At 35.9% G+C, this 23,349-nt stretch overlaps 1 protein-coding gene across 8 annotated transcripts in view; it reads left to right on the forward strand.

The window, feature by feature from the left end:
• MLLT10 (MLLT10, histone lysine methyltransferase DOT1L cofactor) overlaps positions 1-23,349 on the forward strand; it is a 127,223-nt gene that overhangs the window by 82,682 nt on the left and 21,192 nt on the right. For all 8 annotated transcript variants that reach the window (XM_026841950.1, XM_026841949.1, XM_026841952.1 and 5 more), the window contains one exon: positions 8,508-8,686. In XM_026841950.1, coding sequence (XP_026697751.1) covers positions 8,508-8,686 — 179 coding nt within the window. The remainder of the gene's footprint in view (positions 1-8,507; positions 8,687-23,349) is intronic.

Here is a 23,349-nt window from a genome sequence, read left to right on the forward strand (position 1 = left end):
TTTTAAGTTAGCAATGTTTTGGCAGATAAATAAATAAATAAATAGATAGATAAATATCTATATACACACACACATACATATGTGTGAAATGAATGAGGGTAAATAGAACTTTGATAATACAAACAGCAAGGAAAGATCTTGCTGTGTGTGTACAGGATGAAAAGTAAGTAATCAAACTTAGGATAAATATTTAAATGTGGGAAGATCATTTACTCCCACAGCATATTGAGATTGAGTCGGATAGTGCTGAGGACTCTGAGTCATTGTCTGAAAGAGTTTGAGGGAGACAGTATAACAGGAGATTGTTTTTTTCACTGCACAGAGTTTAAATTGGCTGCATGTCAGTAAAAGACTACCAGAAAGAAAAAACTGGGAGTTTTGGTTTGAGTGGATACAAATAAAAGTTTGGAGCAGAGAGGTTCGTTTGATAGTTATGGTAATATAAAGGTGATGGTCAAAGCTTGTCAGCTGAATTTGGTGCTGACAAAACGTAAAAGGAGGAAAGATGATAGCTAAAGTCTGACCACAGTTGAAAGGGTCAGTTTAAATAGAGGACTAGAAAATAGAGTCTTTCGAGCGGTATCTTTCCATAAGGATAGACAGACTCCTTAATAGACAGGAGTCAAGCCACTTCAAGGCAGAAGTGACACACAGTAGTTTCACCAATAAGAAAATTACTCAGCATTCTGTTTTTCAGTTTCATGGTCAACTACTTACATTTTTTTCATGCTTTTAAAAAAAACTTACTTTAAAAAAACTAAAAAACTGCATCTGAGTGACGTAAATTTTTCACTGCTATTCACTGTGTGATAACTTTCTGCTTTGTCCTTCCCAGTCTCACTCTGGACCTTGCAATCAAATTTTTTGACCTGACCTTGAAGTCTCATCTCTTCTGCATCATTTTTATGGGCCTACCACTGGAAAACAGGAGGAGGGGGTACAGACATACATATCTATTGAGGATTTTAGTGCATATGGGTAGTGGTGACCTGAATGTTATTTCATGTTAGAGCTAGCTGTAAATTGTAATGGTTGGTTGCAGCCTTTCTGTGGCTACTTTTGTTCTCGTTCATTCGGTGTTCTGTCTGTTTTATTTGTTGTTCCTGTTTTCAGGTCTCTGTTTTCACTTGTTCCATCTTACGTTAGTTTGTGAGTGCAGTGAGGAGAGTCGTAGCACAGAACAGATAGGCATTGTGCCAGTCCCAGCACTATGGTTGGCTTTAGAAGACAGCACATTTCCAAAGAAACTTTTCGGTTCTGTAGTGTTAGCCTCCGTATCAATGCAGGCAAAATTTAGTATATATGTTTTGTTTTGTTTTTTTAAACAAGGTAACCTAACCTAGACAGAATCTGTACAGAATGAGCTAAAAGTTTTGAATCTAACCCAACTTGGGCAGACTTTTACAGTGTTGATAAAAAGGCATCTGCCTGTATTAAAGAAAAAAAAAAAAAGGGAAATCACAAAGTCATCCTGAAATAGTTCCTTTATTCATATTTTTTTCAGAGTATTGAATAATACAGTGTTATTGTCCAGTTGTACAACCTCAGGTGTAACTACCTGTCCATGAGTTTCTAGAATACTGCTTTAAAGCTTTAGTTTTTGCTAATGACAGCTATGTGTAGTCCTTCAACAGTTCAGGCAACAGCTATTCCTCACCACCAGAAATAACTAATCACAACAGAATTGCTGTTGTTATTTGTTAGCCTCTCTAATGGCCTGCTCTGTGAAAATTCCAGCTCAATGAAGCATCCTGCAGCATGCCTTCAAAGATACCAGCTTCAGAACACCAGAATCCAAAAGAGAGAACTTTTGATGTAGAAACTCCTTTAAAAGACTGTTAGCTGTGAAAAGGATTCTAGTGATTCTGGTGACTCACCATTTCAGCACTGAGATAGATTGCTGTCAGAGTGGTTTGAAGCTACGGTAGGTTTTCAGAGATCTTAAGCAAATACATGAAGTTCTCCCTGGAAATCATTAAGATACATAGATCGTAAGTGTTATGCTTCTACTCAGGAATACTTGTTTAGTGATCCTAAAACTACTTTGATTTTAGTATGTTACATTAAAGTAACTTAGGCTTGTATGTCTTGGCTCACCATGACAAAAGTTAAGATCTTTATCAATTCTTCTTTCATGTCTGTATAGCTTTTTCTTCTTGCAAAGATCTTTCTGTGCTGTGATAAACTTGAACTACAGGTCTTTCCTCTAGTTCTGAGCATATGTGTCTCATGATCGTGAAGCTCTTTATCTTATTGCTCTTATTCTAGAAGAGTACTTCAAACCTTCTTGAATCAGACTAGCATAAGCGTGAAATTCTTTGTGTCTTATTTCATAAAACTGAGTTAATTACATATATATGTGAACCTTAAACAGGCAGCATCTTAAACAGTTATTGTGGGAAATCAAAGCATCTAGAGGAAACATATGAAAAGAGGTTCCCCCCCAAAAAAAAAAAAAAAAGACTGCGCAGTTTAATTGGGGTATAACTTTGCAGTGCGACATGGTAAGAAAAGTTACAACTGTTCAGAAAGGATTGGAAGAAAATCTTTGGGGCAGGGTTGGAAGCAAATTTGAGACTAATAATTAGAGAGACTCTTCTTCAGGCTCAAAATCCACACATTATAGACTTTAGAGGCTGGGAGAATATTTGAGGAAAGTATGACTTCATGCTTGCCCTCTTCTTGTTTTTTGTTTTTTTTTTTTCCTTGTGCAGTTGCTGTTGGTCACTGTTAGAGATGGATATAGTGGGCTAGAAAAATGATACAGTTCTTCCTGTGTTCCTAGTCCAGCGTGTCATTCATCTGTCTCCTCATGTCATGTTCAAACCTCTCCTCTCAGAGAGCACATTCACCTTGGCTAGGCTATGAAAAACGTGGATTTGAGCCCTTCTGCAGTGGAGGGCTGTAGTGTAACACATGGTGCAGTGTGGATTAATTTGAAGTAGGAGCAGAGATACTGCACTGGGAATCTGTAACCTTTCTGACAGTGGTTTAGGCAGTTTTGAAGTCTTGTACTTAAAAGCCTACATGTGGAAACAAAAGTCTAATTGAGGACTGTATACTGACTGAGTTCGGTTTAAGTAACTCCTGTTGTTTTGTGTTAACTGGTATGTGTATTCCTCCCTGTTGCAGTTAATTGAAGAGTGAGTTCTGTTACACTGCTGACATGTGTGGTCTTTAATGAATGTGGGATTAATTAAAAAATAACGTTCACTACAGCAGGTGGGACTAGCTGAACAGAGGAGTAGACCATTTAAGTAGCTACATGGATCAGTTCTGATCCTTCACCCTCCACCCTGTTATTGAATACATTTCTGAATGACTGTAGATAGCTGTATGGTCAGGGTTATAAACATAGGAATGGGAGTAGGCAGAAGAGATTGACTAAGCTTGCTAGCTGAGCTGTCAAGGATAAGGGGTTCATTTTAATGGCATCTGATAGCAGATGAGGTCTTTGCTGTATATGAAAAAGTGATATGGCCTTGTTCTTAGATCATTGATTCATCATATATGTGACATTGCTGTGCCGAAGTGTGTTCCTCAGTTGTGTGAAGGTTCTTGTTAAGTATTTTGGTCTTTGACTATAAGTCTGATCTATAGAGTATTTTCAAATGATTATGGCTGTCTGCCTTCTGTCAATAGGTATGAAACTAGAATATTTAGTCCATTTTGAAAACGCATGTACCTGTGTTTTGTATCTTCCCTCTTCCTCTCCACCCCCAGCAGTGTGTATTTGTTGAATACTTTCAGTCTGGGAGTGTTTTTGCCTTCTACCTCATCATGGAGAGGACACAGAATGCACTTCATGAAAGGAGGGCATTGACTCTTGATCTGTGACAGAGGCTGCTGTGCCTCCATTAAAAAAAACCCAACCCTCAGACACTGAAAGGGAGGGAAATGCTGGCTTGTTATCAGGCTTCAGATCAGTAACTATAATTTCTGTGCACTTCTAGAACCGTTACTGCAGAATCTTGTAGAAACCTATCGGAAAGTGAACTCTACCACTTTGCTCATCAGTGGCAGGAAAAAGGCTTGATAGTTGATTCTGAGATTGATTCAGATTTCTTCATGAAGGAAACAGGTTGGCCCTAGCATCCAAGCTATGGTTTCATTATCTCAGATGGATTGAAATGAAATACTGTTACTAGCTTGGCAGTTTCAAACACAATTTACTTTCTTCTCTTTTTAGACAACTGTGTCACAATGACCTGTTTTATTTGCTTGTGTTTATCATTAGATTCACTTTATCTTATGTCTGTGTTAAAGTAACAAATAGTAGAATACTTCTCTACTATTAACATTCTGTGGGAATAGAACATGTTCTTTCTTGTGTAATTAGACTTAATAGATTCTTCTACACAGTTAGTTGCTAATTAATGGACTGCTTCATTCAAGGCATTTTTTTCATTTTGCTCTGTATAAAAAGTTGTCTTGGTTTTAGGGGAGACTTTATGAGATCATGACAGGAAGTGAAGGTACTGAAAATGTTTATATAGCTTTAATTTTGTAAAGAAGTTCTTATAATTCAAAATGTCCTTTTGTTTCTGTGAATTATACTACAAATCCTTTTGAGGTGGTTGCCCCTGATCTGTCTGTCCTCCCTCGAGTAGGAAGGTTCTGTAGTTCTTTACAACTCCAGTGGGATGGCAGGTTTACATTTAAAAAAAACCCTCTTTGACAACATTCTGCTTATTCCTTAAGTTTTGGCAAAACGCTAGGATCAGCAAGCTGTGGCAGATAGCCCAAATAACTTCTTCTTTTCACAACTGTTGCAAGAGTTTCAAGTTACTGACTTGAAAATACAGCTTTATGGGTAGGGAGAACTACTTCCTAGCTTCCTAAGGAAGGAGTCTACATATTGTCTCTCTTGACTTTGGCCCACAGTAAGCTTTGAGCCTGTTGTCCAATTTTGAGCAAACTTGGTAAAGGAGTCTAAAGTGTAGGTTCCTGTAATAGAGATGGATGGAGTTTGGCTACAAGAGTAACCACAGCCTGGTTTTGTCTCTTGCTGAGCTAGGCAATCACCAGCATAGGGAAGGGAACGTAAGGGAGTTGGATAACGTAGTGGGCTGTAGGACTAGAAGATAAAAAGAACTGAGGATTTCGTAGCTAGATACGGGAAGTTGTGGTGGGAAAGCTTAGTGCATCGATATCACCTATGAGGTGCAACGCTGTTGAAAGCCAGAATTTAATCTGTTTTGTTAATTCTTCTGCTAATGGAACTACTTATTTTTGAGTTTTTGAATAACATAATGAAAATTGTTCTGTGTGCCTCTTGGTATATGTTGCTGCACAGCTAGTTCTGACTTAAGGCTACTTTGTTTTTCACTGTTCTTGAAGTTCTTTATCTATTTTGTCAGTGATTTTCAGCAAAAAGAATAGAGTTTTTTCTGATCTGCATAATCTGATGTGTTCCCAGCTCTATAGTACTACCCTTCTGTGCTAAGCAGGCAGTTATTTGTTGTCCAGAGATGCTTTTTTATTTTTTGATTTGCCTTTTTGTTGAGCCTTTCACTTGAGCAATGCAACCTGTATGTGCATTTTATCTGTTAGTACCTGAAGCCATGTTTTGCAGCTGCATTAGTGGTGTTACGCACAGTCAGCCTTTACCTGAACAATGTTACGTGTTCAGTTCTATCTGCAGTTGAAGAACTGTATTGTATAAAATGCTGAAGATTGTATTTAACTGTGCTGTTTATGCCTCTGGCAAATTACACACTAACGTTCATCAAGAGCTATAGCTATTTGACTTTTCAGTAATATGGGAAGGACTTAAAGGTGGTTCGTTTGTTTTAAACATTAATATGGTTTATAGTGATTTGTTTGGCTTTCATTATTATTCCTTCCTGATCCAGGAAGTGATTTATTCTTTCCCAAACCCAAAATGACAACTTGATATCTTTGAGACATTTTAAATATGGACTTTCTTGGCTTTCTGATATGATGTGCACATAGTTTTTATACAGGTATTTTTGAAATGGTGTGAAAATTAATGATTTATTCATATGTCCAGCATACAGTTCTTACTCAAATGCTTGCATGGAGTAATATCTTGGTTGCATGACTAGTTCCAGAAGGTGCATGTATCAAGTAAGGAGTTGCTAAATGGAAATATTTAGCCCAAACAGAGTGTGCAGATAGGTCATGTTTGTCCTGTATTTTGCAAAAGCAACACATAGCATGTGTTTTTGATACTACTACTACAATTATCACTGCTAGCAACAAATAGCAGCTTACCTCATTCCACCAGCAAACTAGTTTACTGCTTGTCTTTCTTTTGAAATAGTTTTATGCCCATGATTTTATAACTATCTGCTTGTATTCCAGAATTTTATTTTTTAAGAGGAAGAATAAACCTTATCATTAAAACAGAAGCAGCAAAATCTCTGCAGTTATTAAATATGTAAGATTTTGAAAAATGAAGAAAAAAAATCTACAATAGCTTTAAAATTTTGGAGTTTTACCTTTTTGGCAAAATTTATTTCTTTTTTACTATTGACTCTCACCAAAAATTTTGTTTTCTCCACTCGTTATCATTGATATTCTATGAGAGTGAATAGCATATATGGTGATGAGTTCTTACAATTTAATCATAAGTGTTGTGATATTTCATTATTTTTACCCTTAAAATGCACAGTTCCTGGAGCCAGATAATTGCATGTGAATCTCATATTTTTCAAGAATTTTTTTGTGTTTAATTTTTTTAATTCATTCAGAATACAAAGGGTCAAAAACCTCATCCTCTTCATTATTTGAAATTTCTGATTGAAAGCAGATTTTAAAAAAAATAATTTGAGGACCCAGGGTATATTTCAGTTTTTGTGGTTGTAATTATATCACTTTTACAAGTAGATTCACTAACAAGGCTTTTTGTTAATCATGTTAATCTTGGTGGTGTATAGGGACAAATCTAGAGTAGCATCCATGTAATTTACTGTCTAGTTAAATGAGGCAGACATAATTGGAGAAAAAGTATTCACGTATCTTAAAATGCTAGTAATGCTATAACTGTAGATTTTTGGGATGGTGACAAAAAAAAAGGAGGGGAAGATGGCCCAGGAAGGTGTGCTAAATGGAAAAAGATATGAAGGTCAGTGGGAAAGTGGAGCAGGTATGGCATTGTGCTATGATGAAGAGATTGGGGAGATGATGACAAGAAGTCCTAACCTTGGTTAGGGATGAAAAAAGTGTTGTTGGAATGTATCTTCAGCTGGTTTTTTTGTATCTTCTTTCTTTACTGGGTCTGGCTGTTTTTTTTTCTTCCATTTTTCTTGACAGTTAAGAGAGGCAGGGAATTTAAGATAACGTCAGTGTTTGCATATTATGTGTGGGTTTGGATAATGTTAGTCTCCCTTGACTGCCAGTGTTCAGAGGGATTGCTGGGTGGCAAGTGGTGTTTTAACATTGCGTATCTTCTTACTGTCACTGCCTTCTTCAAATCATTATTTGTATGAGTGACAAACTAGCTCCACTCTTTGCCTTCTAACTGGCATTTCAGTTCTGTTGCTTTTTTTGATCTAACCATGTTCATTCTACTTCTGTTTACTCCCTGTGGCACTCTTCCTCTAACTGCAGTTCAGTGCTACCATGCTTGATATTCCTTGGCCAGCTGACAGCTCACTTATCTAATGCACGTGGAGCCTAACAGTTTCATAGACAGGTACTACTTCTTGTCCTGGGCTTCTGGTCAGTAGGGTTTTTTTCCCAACCTTTATAATGAACTTTCCCCTGCATGTAGATCAGCAGAAGTAATGGCTTCACAGAGGGGTATGGACTCTTCCTGTTTAAATTTCTAACATACAAGTCTGACTAATGTTAACATGTTTAGTCATTTACTTGTTGGCTGATCTAGCAGAAATGTTAGTCAAGCATTCGTAGATCATGGATGGAGTTTTAGTTTCTGAATAAACAAAATACCACCAGTTCTCCCAGCAAATCTGAGTACTTTGTCCTCAGACTTGCTGTCAGTATTTTTCTGAAAATACACAAGCAATCCTTAGTTGCCAAAATTACAGTTTTGAACAAATGTATGTTGTTTAGAAACATTTTACTTTAAAGTTAAAAAGTATTTTTCCATTTGTATTGTGTATGTTCAGTTATATAGCCCAATACTTCATTCTTTATCTACTTAATGTTTACAGTAATTCACTGAAAGCACGAACTCTGATAGCAGGCTCAGTTGAAGGCAGGTATTTTAGCCAAAAATTCTGCTACTGTTAATATTTAAGCAGTTTGTAATGCACAGAAATATTTGATTTATCACACATGTTTTACAAAAACTTAGAACTGAATCAATCTGTGTTCCCTGAACTGTAGAATGTCAAATGACAAGAGCACTTATATCAATCAGCATGGTTAGAATTTCAACACAGGAGCTTTCTGCGTTACGTATTAAGTGATCTTGTTTGTCTTGATTAATTTTCTACTGCATATTTACATGGCTACTAGAAAACAGAGACAGTGGGAGAGAGAGAGATGCATGTAACTGTTTTTGTAATTTTTTTCAGGTATTTTTAGCAGCAATGATGTAGCAGTATCATTTCCAAATGCAGTATCTGGCTCAGGATCTAGCACTCCCGTTTCCAGTTCTCATTTACCTCAGCAGGCTTCAGGCCACTTGCAGCAAGTGGGAGCTCTGTCACCTTCAACTGCGCCTTCTATAACTACTGTTGTTGCTGCAACTCAGGTAAACTATCACAAGATAGCAAACCATGTTATTGACCTGCTTATTTTCAATGTTAAAAGAAACAATAATTTGTTTTGGAAATAGGTTAATAAACATTGAATTTATTGTGAAAATGTTATAGTGGCTAGAAATTCCCCATAATATTACATAGTCCCATCTTTGTAAAGCACATAGATTTTTAAAAATGGCCTGTGGAAGTGTGTAATAATAGTGGCTATATTATGACTAGTAGCATAACGCTGATTACAATTTGTCAGTGCTCTAACATCTGTTATCAGAACAATGCTTTAAGAAAGGATTTAAAAGAGAAAAACAAAAATTTTCATGTTTCATGGAAAATGCTGGTATCAATTATAGAACAGAGGGGTTTATGTGGGAGATTTGACAAATGGACAGCTAAGGCTAGCCCTTTCAAAGAGGTGGCCAAGGCTGACATCTTGATAGCAAATGAAAGTTTTATATAACATAGATGCTAAACTTTTGTATTTGAAAGGTCGTATGAATGAAGATACGTAGTGCATGTTTGATGGTGAAGGGATAAGGGAGGCGCTGGAGGAGTGCAGGAGGGCGACATAGTCAAAGTAATGAACCAGAAAAAATGTCTTTATGGTAGTGTTTTGTATGAATTGGGTTGGACGAGATTGCATTTATCAAGGCAGTTGAGTATGAGGTTATAGTTGTAGAGAGCCACCATGATTAGATAATAATTATGAAGGAATACTGTACTGAACGTGATGTTTTTATATTTTTGTTTCTTGTATTTTTAATTTTCTGATGGGAAACTGTTTTACAATGAATGTATCCTTTTTTTTTTTGGTGAGCATATAAACAATCAGTTTTTATAGCATCTACGCTGATTTAAGATAGTGCATATAAACCTGTAGAGTTAAAATCATGCTTAATACGTACATACTTACACGTGTGTACGTGCATGTGTGTGTATAGTACATATGTAGCAGAAATACTATGTGCAGGCTATATGTATGTACAGAATACATTTCAGTATCAAATAACACTTTGTTGTTATAGGTGGCAGTCTGTATTTTTATATAATTCTTCTGGACTGGTTTCCTAAAGAAATAAGACTTGCATTATGCCAGTGTGTTTGTGTGACAGCTGTCTTGTAGCTTTGGAACCTGTTGGCCAGTTCACCCCAAATTGGGTGACATCTCTGTTGCACAGATTGATAGAAACTGTTTTAAAGAAATGAATTAAATAGAAGATGCTTTGGTGAAGATCAAATAGAGCTTTTGTGAGGGGAAATCACAATTGGAGTTGGTGTCCAGTTTCTCCCCCCACCCCCCCTTTTTTTAAAAAAAAAAAAAATCCCGAGCAACTCCTGAAGAGTATTACCCACCATAACTCACTGAAGACACTTAAATTGAATGGCCTGGAGATAAGGGGAAAGTATGTGTCATAGTTAGTAGCAGATTAAAAGATTTTTAAAAACCCAAACGAGTAGATGCTCAGTTTTCACAGTGGAGTCTTGGAAAGATCAGCCTTATGGCCTTTTGTACAGCTCAACGTTTTCTTAAATGATCTAGAAAAAGGAAGAAGAACAGAAGCCAAGTTTGCTGATTATGCTAGGTTATGCAATGAGCTATTATGAAGATCAGCTGTCACAAACTGCTGAAAGACCACACCAGCCTGTGTTGACAAGGTGGTAAGAGGACAAATGAAGTAAGTGTTAAAGGGAAAAGGCAGTTTCAATTCAAAACAGATACAGCAGATATCAAAAGAGGTACAAGAGCCATGGTAGTGAGCAATGGCAAGGAACAACGTCTTTGTAAGGAATGAGTAAATAGTGTGGGACTCTTGGCCTGAAAAAGAGACACAGATGGGGCAAGACAAAGGTCTGTGAAATCACAAATCACATGGAAAAGTTAAATAAGCAAGAACTGTGCATTATCATTCTATTTGTTAAACTCTGTCAGAGGATAAAGGGATTCAAAAAGCAATGGGACAGAGCACATATTTAGCAGGTAGGAACAAAAATACCATAGTATTTTTTCCTCATCTTGTCCCAAAAAAGGTGAAGTACATGCTAGGAGATGCGCTTTCTCTTAGTGTTTAGCTGAACTAGAGAGCCCTCCATAGGTTAAGTGCTTAAAAGTCCTGTCATTTCTTTGACTGTTTTTTGGGAGATGCGCTGGGGGTTCTTTTTGTGGTGGTTTGGGTTTTTTTCTTCCTTCCCCCCCTTTCTTTTTTCTTCTCCCCCCCCAGCATGGATCTTACCTCAGTGCCTAGATTTACTTGTCAGGATCTTACTCACAGGTACTACCATTTAAAGAGTCTTTTGATTCTGAACTGTAAAGGGAGGTTCAAATGGTGAGTTTTGGTTGTCAGCCTTAAAAGGGAACTCCTGTGTTTGCACAGAGAATTAGAAAGTCCTATGCTGCTTCAGTGATTCTAGGGCTACACTTTGGTAACTAGTGTCTGCCATCTGGAAATTAGTAAAGATATAGACTTTATTTTTTCTTGTATCTGTGGTGTCAATACGTAAATTTGAACTTTGTCCTTTCATCATCTGAACCATTATACAGGCATTAATATTTCAACCAAACATCATGCTTCAGATAAGCTTTGTAGCATGACATGTCTCTAAGTTATGTTCTACAACCAAGTCACCTATATTTATTGTCCCAATCTTTTTTTCCTTCTGTATTCCTTGCCTTTGCCATTTGCAGTTATACTGGCCCTTTTCCTTTTTGTCTGACATCCAGCAACATCCAACAGGTAGACAATGGAAATTTCCAGTTGAGGCTGCATTGCTTTGTCACCTTTCTGGGGTGTTTTGCTTTTGGTTTTGTTCTTTTAACCTGCTGATTTTTCAGTTTTGAGAGAAACTTCCTTCAAAGAAGTTGTAGTGGTAAAAGGTGAACAGTTAGTTGGCTTTTAGGTTCATGGACACGGTTCTTCCTCATTCGTAGGGAAAATGAGTTTACAGAGTAATGTATGTAGATGGATGTCTATGATTAGTCTATTTAGTAGATGGATTTGTGAATTTGAAAATACTAAGTGCTTTCATGTCCTGATTGAGCTTTAGGATTCTGTTACTGCACCAGGCAGGTGAAATGTTTTTTCCCAACTTTCAAGACTTGAAAATACCAAGCAGATCTCCCTGCTGGAAGTGTCTTTGATTCACACTAAATTGTGACAGCCACCTGTAACATGCCTTTGTTTTTCCTGAGCTCTGGGAGTCTTTTTCAGTTTCAGTTCATGAGGTCCTTACTAGTGTTTGAAGAGACTCAGTCAAGAAAGCCTATTTTACCATGACAGTTGTTCTCTAGTTCAAGAGAACTTTTTTTTTTTTTCTTCATGCATAAATGACTGATTATACTTCAAGGGTTAGGGTTTACCTACTTAATTCTGCAAACTTTCATCAAAGTGCTCTGCTTGCTTGCTGGGCTCTTGTGGATGTATTCTCAGTATTTACTCACTACTTCACCATGAAAGTCTTCAAATAATGGTGTGCTAATATATTTTTTGTGTAGTGTTTTAATTAAAAAAAAAATCAAACAAGATCCTAGGTGTGCATTACAATGGCTATAGGGTAAGCATTTGCCTCTATAGCAGATACAATGTAATAGTTAAAAAAGTAGGCTTTATTTAAACTCTTAGTTAAGAGAGCAAGTATGACTAGACCTTGCTTGCTCAGCTGCTTAGTCAGGATGGCAGACATGCAGTTGGAATAGTACTAAAGACTGGAATAGCCCAAAAGATGTGCTGCTAAGGTGTACTCCTCTTAAGATTTCAGCTGTTAAGTTTTCTTAGATTTCTGTTGGGCATTTTTAATTATGATTTTGGGGACATCATAAATTAGTTAATTTAGTTTTTTCAACTTTTTTTTTTTTTTTTTAAAGCAAGGGTGTTAAGAAATCCTAAAGAGGTCTTGGGAAAAAAAAAGGTTTTGTAGAATTAGTCTCAAAACTGGCTGAACTATTTTGATTAGGATGTTATGGTAGACATCTAATACAGAAAAGTTTGTTCATATTATTAAGAAAACTTGCAAGCAACTAAAAGCAACTGTCCTAAAGTGAGGAAAATTAGATAATACTAATTGTGCCTTTGTTATTTTAATAACTACTGCACCCATATAAAACTTAAGTGATTAAAAAGCCCCAAGTGCTGCTTTTGCCTTCAAAATGAAAACAACACAGATTTTAAAGATTTAAAAGAAAACCCAAACTTGAAAATCCTGGATTTCGATTCTTTCTTTCTATAGTCTAGTATGGTAGTTCCCATACTGTGATTTTTTTTTTTTAAGACAAAAACACAGTATGGGCCTTGTTGCTACACCTCTTCTTTTGTGTCTTATTTTATTCTCTCATGCCACTCATAATTTTTATTCCAATCTAATAAATCCAGAAGAGATTATTAGCTTGTGTTCCGTGCTGTGCCATAACTGAATTTAAATGCTGGTGTTCCTCACCAGGTGGGAAATCAGTGGTCTAGTAAAAATGCCACTTGCTGGAAATGCAAATTTTATTTATTTATTTTTTTTTATCCTATTACTCCTTTTTATATGTCTTGGGCATAGCCTCCGATAGGTTACACTGCTTAATTCAGTGAGGCTTTATTAGCATAATAATGCCTTTAACAGTTGCAAGAAGAAAGGGATACAGGGGAAGAAGGTTCATCCCACACAAATATTTGCTCCTTGTTTTCTGTGAATTGATCCTCTTGACATGTTTGTTGGTAGTGCCTGTTTTGCATGCAACAGCAAATTACTGTATCCCAAACTACTGTCTTTTCTCTCAGAAGCATGTCTTTAACTTTTTTATGAATATTAGTGTGTGTTCTGTTGTTGAGAAAAATCACTTTCTTGCATTTGGATTTTGAATATTGTCTTAATTTTTCTGTTAAGCCAAGTCACAAATTGTACCACTCTGAGTCCTATGCTCAGTTTATATCTCAGATTTCCTTGTGTTTCATGAATATAGCAAGAATGTCAGCCTGTTTCATTGTTCTGTGACAGTTTGCTGTATTGCTCTTTCTGATAAGTTATTCTTAGTGATTAATATTTGTTCATTAAAAAATGGTGACCTGTGTGCCTCAGTATCTTTTGGTATTGTACAGCAGGATTTGTTTTCTGCTCATGAGGAAATGGTAGTTCTTAGATTTAACAACAAAAAAAATAATTTTGTAGATTTAGTGTTTTATAGTGAAATGTTTGATACTTTGGTCAAGATTGAGGTTGAAATTGATTGAGCTGTCTGTTCCTTTTGATGACTTACATGAGTGAAATTACCCTACTAGTGCTCTGTGGCCATTTGTTTCTGGGGTCTCTACATTCTGAATACAGGATCAGACTGGAGAAATGGAAATAAAGATTTTTGACTGGGTTTTCTTCCAGTTGATTATTAAAACCATCTCTTGGACTGTCTTAAGAAAAAAAATGCATTGAAGTATCTTGTCATCTCATTTCAATAGTATTTTATAGGGAGTGGAAATGGCATGTAGTGGTTTCTTTAAGACACAGAGCCTTTTATTTTAAACATTTGTAGCTCATCGACTCTTTGGTGCTGGTATTTTATGATTTAGTAATGTATGATCTTTATAGTAATCCTGTTTTATTCAGAAATGTTCAGGATTTATTCTGGACATTTAATATGATCAAATTGTGACTTTGTAGATGATTTTCCTTTTCCCATGTGATGGTATCTGTGCTCTTAGCAACTCTAATAAGCACATCTGTGAGGCAGTTCAAATAATATTGCATGTACTTGTCACTAACATGTTTTACAGATACAATCCAAAAGATTGTTTTCACTTTTTTAGGACAGAGAGAAAAATGGTTCTTGCTAGTGGACTCTGCTTTCCTTTTAAAGCCGTTTTTCTTCCTTTGCACTTTCTGTTTTATTTTCTTCTAAAGTTCCCATCTCTTACTTTATGCACTGTGCTTCCTTTGTCACAGAAGTAGCTAATAAAGAGAAGGAAAAGGACAAGAAGTACCAGTAACAGCAGTCCTTACCGCTTGCACAGAGATAGGGACACTGAACAGTCACTGTTTGTTAAACTCTTTAGTCCAGGATTTATTTGTGGTGATATGAGAGGTCCACTTCGACATAGTGTAATGAACTACTGCCTCCGTGGTTGAGATGTGATAATTGGGAAGGTAGGTGCTGTTACTCAGTTGCAATGCTAAGTGAAGTTAAGTTTGCTTTAATCACTTCCATTATCCCTTCTGAAGTTAGTTTGCCTTTAGTCCCCGTTGGAGCTGTACAAAATCAGCAGGGTTTTCTTTAGCATTCATATAATGGTGGTTATCCTCCTTTGTCTGTTCCAGCTTTTAGAGGGAGATGAGGCTTATTTTTTTTTCAATAGATTTTGAGTTATTTGTTAACGATAAAGGAATGTGAAAGCTCAGGATATTTTCAGATATTTTCAGATTCTAAATGTAGGGCACCTGATGTTTCAGATGCTTCTGTCCTGTGGTTTTTATTTGCTCACTTTCTGAATTAGTCTAGTCCCTAATTTTGCATCTCTGTAGTCCCCTGCTCTTTCTCCACATCACTAGTTTACACTGATTTTGGTTTCTTGCTTTCATGGGTTTTCTTGTCATAGATTAAGTCTGCTCATGATTTTACATGCTATCAAGGGAACTTTCTCCTCCTTTTTCTTTTCTGTTTTGGTAGTCATGGGAAGATAAGTTAAAATACAGGAAAAAGAAACTCTAGTTCTTGTCCCTATCAACAGAGAAGTAGGGCCTGTTTTGGGAGCGATGTTATTCTACCTTCCAAAACAGGGGTGGAATTATGAAGGAGTTTAAGGGTTCGTCTTCCACAAGTAGTCTTTGCTGAAAAATCACATTGAGAGGGGTTTTTTGCAAGTCTTCAGAAGGGGGATTTGAGCATTTTCATAGGACAGTAAAATGCATATACCTGATTGATGCTGCCAAGTTTGCAGTTGTAGCCTCAAATTATGGATGCCATATTCTCAAGTTCAGTATGGCCAAGGAAGATACTCCTCTGTCCATTTCTGTTTCCTGGTCTTTCTCAGAGAAACATACCCTGTTTCCTGATTACTATTATTTTTATTAAATATTCAGCTCAAAGTAAACATGAGGAAGGGAGTAATGTTTCAGGTGAAGCATCTGAAGTTTGCTAAAGCTTTGCAGGTAAAAGTGTAAGTCCATTTAAGGGAATTTTCTGGGCCATCCTCTCTGTGGCTACTCTAGAAAATGTCAGGTCTGTTAGCTGTCACTGTTTAATGAACTTTTCTTTGGGGATTAGAATGAATCCATGAAAAAAAGACAAATTGCCCTCAGTTCTAGGATGTTCGCAGCCTTCAAGTAACCTACACTAGATGGTTGGCTGCTTAAGTTAGCTTCCTGTTTCACTTCCAGAGGTACACATCGCAGCCATGTGTAATGGTTGAATTTAGTGTAATGCTCTTGCAGACCTTTGGATCAGAACATTTTAAGACATAAAAGTAGACTTTGAAATAATCTCAACAAATTTATCTAAACAATAATCCTTTCTTGTAATGCAAAGGAATTTATCTTAATTATGGTAAATTATATTAGGCATGTAATCAGAGATTATTTCAGGAATTTAGGAAGACCCTTATGCTCTTCTTACATTTTTTTCAGGCCACTTCCTGAAGTCTGTTTTTTAATATGGAATAGTTGAGATGTTGAATGCCAGAATAGCTCTTAAGAAGTCCAGGGTGCACATAGTACAGATTTCTACTGCTTATCTGCAAAGCTAGTAATGAGTGGGTGCCTTGTGGTGGAACCTCTCACCCCCTTAAGAATCAGTCATTCATATAAAGCATAGACAGCACTTATGACCGTATGTTAATGTACTGCTAAATTTCTCCAAAATATGCTTCCTCTGGTGATTGTGACATCAGGTCATACCAGTCTTTTTGTTTCACTGATAGAAATTCATTTGATATAATCTAGAGTTAAGTGATCTTTCCTGCAGATGAACAGTACATTTTGTAAGTTCTATTAATTTTTTTTAAAAGTTCAATTTATACGTTGCCATACAGTGTATGGTGGTGGGTTTAGTTGGGTTTTTTTAGAGCTAACATAGAAGTAGCAGTTTTTACAGATTTGTGGTCAATTTGGTTGTATTTTCTGCATTTGCCTTTCTAAAGATGATTTGAATTACCTTTAATATGGGTGGTAATTAAAAAAAATGAATAATAAAACATGTGGAGATCATGATGTTACATGGTTTAAGCAGCATGCTTCCAGAAAAAGGAAATAATTTCCTTACTGCAGTACTAGGATTCTCTAATCAGTAACATTGGTGGATACATGAAAACCAGTTAACATATTTTTATGTCACTATCAAAACACCTCTTGATGATAAGATCTCTCAAAAGAGGTTCCTACCCACTGAGTCAAAGGTAGAATATCAACTCTATTCTCATTATCTCATGACTTAAGAAAAAGATGTAAAAGGAGAAGCCGGCATACCCAGAACAAAAAGAAATCGTTCTTAATAGAAGATGTTGCTCATCCTTGGGACTCATTGCCACAGGAAACTGTCAGCACTGGTAGATTTAGTGTGCTAAATGCATCCCTCAGTATGTTGTAGACAGAGAGGGGTTTGGTATTGTGGTGTAAGATGTCAGTGCAAAATAGTGACTTTACTTCCAAACTCACCAAACGGTATTTATGTCACAGCCACTTTAAGAGTCTTGCAAAATTAAAAATGTGAAAGAACCACGTTAGTAAAGGCTTTTCCATCTGAATTTTCTTGTCACTTAAAAGCTGGTTTAGTTCTTTGTTACTTCTAGGCAAAATGGGTAAAAATCTGATTTTCTCTTCATTCAATCTAACTCAGGGGTTTTGGGGTGGGGGTGGAGGAGAGTAGCAAGGAAGAATTTACAGCCAGAGGGAAAATTCCTTCTAACATGTGACTCAACTAGAAGAACAAAGAAATCATAGTTGCAAGTAATCTAGTATTTAGCCCAATTAAAATCTTTACTTTTTGTATTTTTCTCTTGCTTCAGTAAGGTTGTCTTTGCATAGACTTATGCAATATACAGGTAGTCTGAAAGGCAGTTGCATGATTTTGCAGTGCTGCATGCCGAGACAACTGCATCAGTGTTTCGGTCTAGCAATAAATGTTTTCTGCCTTCAAGCTGAAGCTTATTTAGCTTGGCTTATCTGGTGCTGCTGTAGCAACCATCAGTCTCCAGGCAACTGAGGCACATTGACCTCTTCGTTGAACTGAGTGTAGCACTACTTCAATTTAGCTGCCTGAGACAATAGTAATGGTGTAGAATGTGAAAAATGTGAAATTTACTAGTCTGTATGCAATGGAAAGAATAAGTAAAAAATATTTAGATGAAACTGAATGTTTAGGTTTGACTTGAAAATGATTTCAAGTTTACATGATGTATGCTTTGTTACAAGCTGCAAAGTTCATTGCTGAGGCACTGTCCTTTTAGGCCTTGTATAAAATGTTAAGAATCTTGCAAACATTTTTACACAGCAGTAATTCTCCTACTTTAGATGTTTGTTTCATCACTTAAATAGTGAATACTATTGAAGTTTATTTAGAAAGTCAAAATGTCAGTGCTTGTGAATATGTGGCTGACTATTATTACTGTTTTTGAAATTATAGATGATCTTGGAAGTAGTTACTTTTCTGTCAGATCCAGTATTTGCTGTATTACAAGTGTGGCTTGGTTTGGAATGCTCACATGAAGAAAATAAATTACTATATGGGCATATTGGGTTTGTTTCCTAATCAAGTCATTCTTTCTGCTAGTCAATGTGAGAGTGAAATTGTGATTCCTGATGTATAGGTTAATGTTCTTAAGGAAAACAGGTTCTTGGGTAAGATATTGCTTCCATTGTCTATGTACAACACATACAGGTTAAGTGCTATGAAGACAGAGGTAGATGGAAAGGATGGAGGAACAAACTTGAGGTAAAAGTAATTAGTGTTGAAATGATAGCTCTGTTTTCAGTTAGCTTGGGGGGGGGGGGGGGGGGGGGGGGGGAGGTGGAGGAATCCCAGGGTCTTATCTATGTAAAGCCTCCTTTTTAAAAACCAAAATGAACCAAACAAGAAAAGACCTCTTAATGAGGAAGCATCCTAGTGAGTTTTTGTTCAAGTCTCTTTTTTGAATCTAGTATATAAATAAATAGATTTTAACTCGTTACTATTCTGTGTAATACCCAGCTTAGCTAACATGGAATAGATGAGTAAACTGGTAGTACAGTTGAGGTTATAGCTTTTTCACATTACTGGAAGATAGGCCTTCTACCCGTGTGGTTTTTAATGACTTGATGTGCCCTTGTTGTACACTGGGCAGAGGTATAAATTAGTTTCTGTAGGTGTGCCATTAATTTTTCATTTTGCCTTTCAAATCCCACTGTGTTTCCCAGTTGCATTCATTCATGCCCTTCTTGGAAAATATTTGAGTGCTGCTGTTTGAAGGTTAGATGGTTTCATTTAATTGAAGGATTTATTTGTACATTTAATCAAAACAATTGATTTTCAAAGACAGTATTTGATTATTTGCTTGTTCATAAGCAAGAGTCTTCATTACAGCTAGAAATTCAAAGTATTTATTTTTGCTAGTAACATAAAAAGTACTAATGATGTGAATAATGTATCCACCGGATGATTTTACATGTCACACATACAGTTTTCCTGACAGATTTTAATTATAATAATTTGTACATTTGTAATTAATGCTCTTTTTGATTGAAAAGTTGCTTTTTTCTTCTAAGATACCATAAACGTTTTTCTGATTTAATTTTAACTTTTCCAGCCTCCTAATTAAGCTTTTCAGTTAATTCTTTCATTTCAGCCAGTTAGTGAAAACATTTATTGTAAAATTGCACCTTGATTGTGTGTTTGAAAAAAACCTGCAAAACTTTAAGGACTTCAAAGTGCATGGATGGTGATGGTGGCAGTGTGGGATGGGTTATCTTTTCAATCCCAGTATTGCTTTCATAGAATGAATAAATAAAAGACTACAGTGGTTGGTTGTGGTGATGTATGTATGATAGCAGGTGAGGTTAGCTGTAAAAAGTACACTTTCCACTTTCAGTTATCAATAGTGCTGTAGGCTGTTTTAATCAAGAAGTCAATATAGTTTTCTTGAAAATTTATTATATTCAACTTATAACTATGAAAGCCAAAACATAGATTAAAAAGGTATAAATAAAAGATTTGGCTTAGTTAAAATACCATGTTTATCATGTTGCATTTTAATATTATTTGTTATGCTAGTTGTTTTGAAAAGTCATATGACGGTTTTCAGAAGAAATGTGGAAACAGGATTTTCTGTGTTGTCCTTAATTCCGCCTCTATTTCTTGGCATATAGGAAAATAAATAAGATTTTGGATTATTTTTTTTCCTGTTGAAAACAAGGTCTACATAAGCTTTGTAAGCAAATTCCATATTTGTGGGGAAAATACTCAAGAGTTGTGTTGCAGCAAGTGATGCATGAAGGGCTGTTGATGTGCTAGAACCTCCTCTTGGGTTTCCTAGAAATTTGGTTGTATTGCTGTCTGACCACCCTTCTGGGGATGTGTACTGTGATCCCAGATAGACCACTAACAGAATTTAGAGAAAGCCAGTGACAATGTGAGAAGTGGCTCTCCCACATCTCCTAAATGAAGTTGAAGATGGTACCAGAAGTACTTAAAGAGTGAAAGGAAGCAATAGCATGTTCTTCCCATTGCACTGAATACCCTAGAAAAGCCTCCCATAGTGTAACTGGCCCTAAAATTTCCAGGGATAAAAATCACTTTTCTTTACTCGTCCAAGTTAAGCTAGGAAACAGAAGGCCAGGTTCCTTTTGCTGCTATCACTTGATAGGCAGCTCTTTTCTCAAGAAAAGCAATTAATTTTTATATATTACCAATTTTTACTGTAATTATGTACGTAGCATTCATTTGTTTGAGTATCTAAGCTAATTTAGTTGCAATTAAGGTTTTAATTTTGTTGTTATTTTCAATAGTACACAGTGCTTGCCATTGACCAAAATACATCAGCTTAAGATGACTTCTGGATGAATTAAGCTGATGTTAATATTTGGTCTAGTGCCTGAATTTCTTCCCATATTTTGTGAAGCCAGACAATTGCATGGAAAGCATTAACAGCTGCTTCTTAGAAGTGTTGCAGAATAGCTTGCAGAAAATACAGCTTTAAACTTCACCTGCATCAATTTTTTTTATACAGTTTTCAGTAGTAGTTGGTATCCAGTGCTCTTGAGTTCTTTAAAGCACTAGTGATAGTACCTAGTATGATTAGTAAACGGTATGACCCCAACCATATTAATCTGGTACTCATACTTAAAGGGATATAGACAGTGCTGGAGCAATGATAAGTTTTTATTTTAAACAAATAAAAATAACTTTTGAAATTATTGTGGACAAATAGATATTGGCTGAAGTAGGTAATTAGGTGATCTGTCTCTAATTGTGAAGCATCATCATAATATAACACAAAGCTACAAAATAGCAATGATTATTTTTAAAACAGAGGGGAAAAGGGATGTTGATTGGATATAAACTGATTAAGAAGCCGTCTTGGAATTGGTTGTTCCGGCCATCTTTGTTGTCCTATCATGAAAGGAGGAGAGTTCAGTAATGGTTTAACTACAATTAAATCCCTCCCCTTTCTTTATGGAGACTCAACTGTAGGCATTTCAGCATTAGCCTAAACAATGGTTTTGAATATGTTAAGCCCCTAACAATTAGGGAGCAGTTTGGGGCATTGAATAATGTGGAATGATGCAATTGAACCTGACAGCTTCAACAGTCAGCCTACTCATGGGACCCGAAAGTTGTTCACACTTGGTTTCATCTCTCATCACACGCTGAGTATTAAAACCTTACTGGTGTGGAGCTGAGACAGAAATGAGGCCCGTTATCAGAAAATATTTCATTGCATAAAACTTGAAAGGAACAAGGGAATAGGCGTACTCAAAGGTTCTCAAATTTTTGAGAGCTAATCTAATTGCATACAGTTAAGTATTGTTAAGTATTGTCTCATTTTTCTCCCCTTTGGTATTTGTTTGTTTGTTTTATTTGTTTTGGGGGGGTGGCTTGTTGTTTGGGTTTTTTTTGGGTTTTTTTTTTTTTTTTTTTCTGAAAGGACATGTAACTTGAAATGAAGGAACTGTTTTCCCTGGAAATTTAAGTAGATGTCCAGTTACAAATGCAATTAGTTGTCATCTTGGGAAACTTTTAGAGTCATACTGTTACAGTAAAGCACCATTTTGGAGTGATGCAAATAAATTTAAAAACGATTTTAAATATTTCGGATTATACTTATATATATATGACTTATATTTAGTTAACTTGCTCTTTAATTAGAAGTATATACTTCCACTTTCTTGCTGTAGAGGAAGTGTTTTTAAGCATCAATCAAATATCAATCATTTATTCTTATTGTACTCGGGCATTATGTGAATTACAGGGTATCTTCCTTCTGTGCTGCTCTGCTGCTTATTGCTTTACTGATTTATTGAACATGCCATAAATGAAAGTAGTGTATTATATATCTCTAGATGGGCTTAAATCCTTCTGCTAAAATCTCTTCTGGAAAACTTGCTGCCTTTTCAAAATAAATACTTAGCAGTCCCTTTTATTTCATACATTTTGATCAAGTATTGAGTTAACTGTTTAAACAGAATCATTTGAAGTAAAGAATACTGCAGCTTTAAAAGTTCTGCATTTTAGAACATGTTTCAGTCCTGTGACCTTAATATGTATTGACAGGATGATTGCGCATTTTTAATAAATGCTTGCTACAGCTTGTTTCGACTTCGAGTGAAACGTGAAGCTCCTATTTCACCTTTAAATAATGTAGCACTCCCCCACCTCCTCTACTTTTCTGTCAGATGAAGTCGTCACATACATAATAAAGCTTCGCAAATCGTTATTCTTGTCAGTTTATATTGCCATTCAAAAAAACTATTTTAAAAGTTTATTTACTTCCAGCTTACTTGAACGATTTCATTAATGTGACTTTTTCCTTTGAGAGTTGCATAGGATACATGATGACACTAGAACTTACTGTCGTTTCAACTTGTTGTAGGACAATTTTGCTTTTATTTTAAAGTCTAAACAGGGGTTAAGTTTAGGATGAACCACCACTTGTGAAAAAAACTCAAGTTCTTGGGTATTGTTTAAATCAAGCTAGGTCTTTTGATCTGTTATATCAAGCACTTAGCAAACATTGTTTAATTCTTTTGATGTCTTTTGTGGTGTGATGGTTACTCTAAAGACTAGCAACTCTTTTCAAGATACTTAAATACTTTTAGAAAGTTTTTTAAGCTCTTTGGGCATGTTTCAGTCAAAAATGTATTCTCTTTGCTAATGATAGCTGCTCTGCAGTCATAAACGAATATATAGTTGCTACTGCACAGTTTTAAGCAGTCTTGTAGTGAATTACACAAAGTATAGCAGCTTCTGTGTCAATGTGAGCAGTACACTTACTAGAATTAAGAGAAATCTTTTGTAGAAATACTCTATAACTAAATAGGAATATGTAGTTAAAAAAAACACCACAAACTGTAGTAGATTTCATAACCTCAACCAGTTTATTAAAATACATATTTTTTTTTTATTGTTAGTCTAACCTCTTAGATATGGAAGCAAATAAAGGTTGTATCTTGTAGTATTCCCTTCTGTAAGGTTTCTTCAGTGAAAGTCTTTGACAAAAAGCTACAG

Source organism: Athene cunicularia (assembly GCF_003259725.1).
Source record: "Athene cunicularia isolate RWA chromosome 2 unlocalized genomic scaffold, athCun1 chr2_part1, whole genome shotgun sequence".
Classification (NCBI taxonomy): Eukaryota; Metazoa; Chordata; class Aves; order Strigiformes; family Strigidae; genus Athene; species Athene cunicularia.